Source organism: Pteropus medius, unplaced genomic scaffold, assembly GCF_902729225.1.
Source record: "Pteropus medius unplaced genomic scaffold, Ma_sr-lr_union100, whole genome shotgun sequence".
NCBI lineage: Eukaryota > Metazoa > Chordata > Mammalia > Chiroptera > Pteropodidae > Pteropus > Pteropus medius.
The window spans coordinates 531,991-535,562 of record NW_024350923.1 but is presented as its reverse complement, the minus strand read 5'-3'; the positions used below and the strand labels follow the sequence as shown (position 1 = coordinate 535,562).

The 3,572-nt window shown below is 64.8% G+C and overlaps 1 protein-coding gene across 1 annotated transcript in view; it reads right to left on the bottom strand.

The window, feature by feature from the left end:
* Positions 1–3,368, bottom strand: part of MUC5AC (mucin 5AC, oligomeric mucus/gel-forming) — a 26,041-nt gene extending 22,673 nt beyond the window's left edge. The window contains 6 exon segments of the mRNA XM_039840380.1: positions 208–381; positions 647–761; positions 1,053–1,314; positions 1,585–1,652; positions 2,486–2,540; positions 3,296–3,368. Coding sequence (XP_039696314.1) covers positions 208–381; positions 647–761; positions 1,053–1,314; positions 1,585–1,652; positions 2,486–2,540; positions 3,296–3,368 — 747 coding nt within the window.
* Positions 3,369–3,572: the final 204 nt, after the last annotated feature.

The following is a 3,572-nucleotide window of genomic DNA, read 5'->3' as shown; positions in this document are numbered from 1 at the left end:
AGGTGTGCATGCTGGGATCGTGTGAGTGTGCAGGTGTGCATACTGGGATCGTGTGAGTGTGCAGGCGTGCATGCCGGCATCATGCAGGTGTCCAGATGTGCATGCCAGATCACATGGATGTGCACACATGTGCACGTGTGCATGCTAGATCATGTGGCTGTGTGCAGATCTTTCTGCTCGGGTGCAGGTACGTGGGCGTGTGGGTACATGTGCACGCAGTTGGAGACATGACTTGGGACTGGGAGGACAGCCCTGCAGGGAGCCGATGGTGGCAGTGCCCCTGGGCTCACCGTGGGAGAAGAACTCGTTGACGCCAGGGATACCGTTGAAGTCTCCGCAGAGCCCGCAGGTCTGGTTGGCGTACTTGGTGTCCAGCTCGAGCTGGAACGAAATGACATGTCAGATGCCTGGCCCACCAGGGTCGCCCAGGATGGAGGGACAGAGGACGTGTGGGCGAGCGACACCCCGAGGAGGCTGGGGCTTCTCAGGCAGCGCTCTGACCTGGAAGGGACGCCCAGGGGCCCGTCCTCTCCCCGCCTTCCCAGTCACCCTCACCCAGAACACCCCTTCCCTCACCATGCACCATGTATGGCCTCTCGAGAGGCCGTCGCCCACGGGTGGCAGCCCCCACTTGCCCCAGACTCACCAGGAGGCTGTCATCCTGGTTCCACATGAAGACGAGGCCCAGCCTGGCCACCACCTTCAGGTAGCTGCTGCCGCGCTCAACGAAGACCCCCGACTGGCTGAAGGGCAGCTGGATTCTGCGGAGAGGGGCGGCTGAGGCGCGAGGGCGCGTGAGGACGGGGCGATGGGCGGGGACGGTCGTATATGTGACAAGGCCACTGTGCCACAGACAGTGCCCGTGGGTGTGACAAGGACAGGGGGCCCAGGAGCACTAGGAAGGGGACACTTCCAGAGGCAGCACAAGAACCCTGGGGCCAAGAAGGGCAGGGTTCTTGGCCAAGCGCAGGGCCCAGGGAAGACCCCACCCGGCTACACTCACGGAGGTGACTCCATGTCCCTCCCACGGCCACCCAGGGGCCCAGGCTCACGGGCGGCCATTGACCAGGACGGAGCTCTTGGTCAGTTCAATGACTGTGCCGTCGAGCCTCATGGTGACCCTGCTCAGAGTGGTGGCGTTGGCCTCGGGGCTGCGGCGCAGCTGGACGTTGAAGTCCTCATAGGCGGAGCCACAATGCGCGGAGAAGACGTAGTTGCAGCGGCCGGGGAAGCGGAAGATGTCGCCGTCGAAGGTCTTGTAGTGGGCGTCGCCCCAGGTGCTGCACACGCGCCCGTTGTGCGCCGCATTCAGGGCTGCAAGGTAGCAGGGACTGTGCTGAGGGCGCCCCGCCTGGAACCCATGCTGCCCCGCCTGGCACCTGCGCTGCTCTGCCTGGAACCTGCCATTGCCCCGCCTGGAACCCCCGCTGCCCCAGGGCAGGCGTCTGGGGAGGTGAGACCTAAACGTCCTGGGCCCTTTGTCAACACTCAGTCACAGTCTCCCGAAAGCTGCGCCCCCAGGTCTGAGGGAGGAGGGCCCAGCTAACTAAGGCCCCCGGCCCGGCCTCGCAAGGTCACACTCACCTCGCATCACGGGGGTGGTCCTCAGAGGCGGGAGGATGGTCACCCCGAGGAGGGGGTCACCTGCAGGAAGGAGAGCATTGACGCACAGCCCCCGTGCCTACCGCCCACACACACAGCGTCGGGGGTGGGGGTCTGTGCCCAGCAAGATGCCAAGTGGCCGTCTGAGGCTGTGGGCTCCCTGGCCAGCCGGACTGTGCCATGTGGCCTCCCCGCCCAGCACACACTCGTGGCCTGGAGGCCTCTGTGGGCAAAGGCTTCCTTCTGCCCTTCACGTCCTCTCGTGCTGGACTGGAACACCCAGGGCTGTCCGTGGTCACACCCACACGGCCCAGAAGGCCATTGGCACGCGGGGCTCCTTGCACCCAGAACCTCAAAAGTGCCCGAGTCTCATTGGTGTCTGAAGACAGTCCCTTGGGTGATGAGATGGGGCAGGCAGGCCCCCTGGGAGCCAGTTGGGGAAATGCAGATGGATTGGCTGGGGCACACCTTGTCCCCCCACCTCTCCCGGAGCCACAAGGACCGCACCCCATGCTCCCTGCTCTGCACATGCAGCACCCACACAGAAATGCCCAGGGAGGCACCCGCCAGCCCCTCCTCCAGGCTGAGAAGACTCGGGCACAGCTGACACATCAGGAGTTAGACAGGGAGGAATGAAGACGTCCCTCAGCTGGTCCTCCAGCCTGTCACCCCCTCTCTGCAGGACGGTGAGAACATAGCTAGCAGCCTACAGGGGAGTTTCCAGGCGACCGGCAGGGGCTGTGTGTGCAGGGGTATCCCTTAGCCCCCAAGTCCCAACCCCTCGGTGGGGCAGACTGGGAGGTACCCAAGGCAAGTCGCCACTCAGAGGTCTGCCAGCTGGGGCCACTGGGGCAGCTCTGACAGGTGGGGAGACACCGTGGGCCCCTGGGGGACAGGAGGGAGGCTCAGGTGCTCCGCAGAGCCCACCTGGGCCCTGCCTCTGGGAGGAGGGGAGGGCGCCCCCCGGAGCAGGTGTAGGGCAGGCATGTGGCCTCAAAGGGGGAGAGTGTCCCAGGCCCACGGCTGAGCTACAACCCCCTTAGCTTCACCCACAAACATTCTGGGGGTGTCACCTAGCCTTGACTGGGTATCTCCAGGGGCCAATTATTCAGTCAGTACTCATTCTTTCACGGCGAGTGTCCACCACAGGCTGGGCACTGGTGTCCTTGCTCAGATGTGGGGACAAAACAGGTAGCGGCCCGCTGAGAGGTCAGCTGGTAAGCCAGAGGGCCTGACAGCTTGCCGGGAGGCCACTAGGCCTCTGCAGGAAAATGTGGAGCAGGTTAGGGCATCTGGTGGCCGAGTGAGGACGCGGCTGCACTCCAAAGGGGGTGCTCAGGGCCACCGAGCGAGTGGGACTCAGCGCAGCAGAGGCCGGGGTGGGGTCTGAGGGACAGCGGTGTCGGCCCCGAGGCCACTGCGAGACCTCGTCATATGCTATGATTCTGATTTCTGGGGTCCTTAGAGGCCATGCCCCCACTGGGACCCCTCAGCCCTGGGAACCCTTCCCCAACCCCCAGTACTGGAACCTGCAGGACAGCTAGAGATGGGGGCAAGGTCAAGCTGCCGGAGCAGCTCACGAGGCTTGTCCGGAGCCCAGGACAAGGCCGCCCTGGACCAGGGCCACCTCAGGACTTGGGGGAGCAGGGGCACCGGGCCGTGGCCAGGGCACGCCAGCCAGCGGGAAGCTCACCTGTGTGCTGGGCGCAGGCCAGGGCGAGAGCCAAGGCCCAAAGCACGGCCAGCTGCCTCCAGCCGACACCCATCGCGTGGAGGGGGAGACGTCCCCAGGGGCAGCCTCTGAGGAGGGACCTGAGTCTGCAGGAGCCTTTTGTAGCCCCAGAGCTGGCTCCAGCCCCAGTGGCTTCACGTGAGTGGGCGGAGCAGAGCTGTGGTTCTGCTCGCCCAGGTAAACAGTGGGCACTTGCTTTGGTCTGGCTGCAGCTGGAGACAAGCAGAAGTGGGCGTGT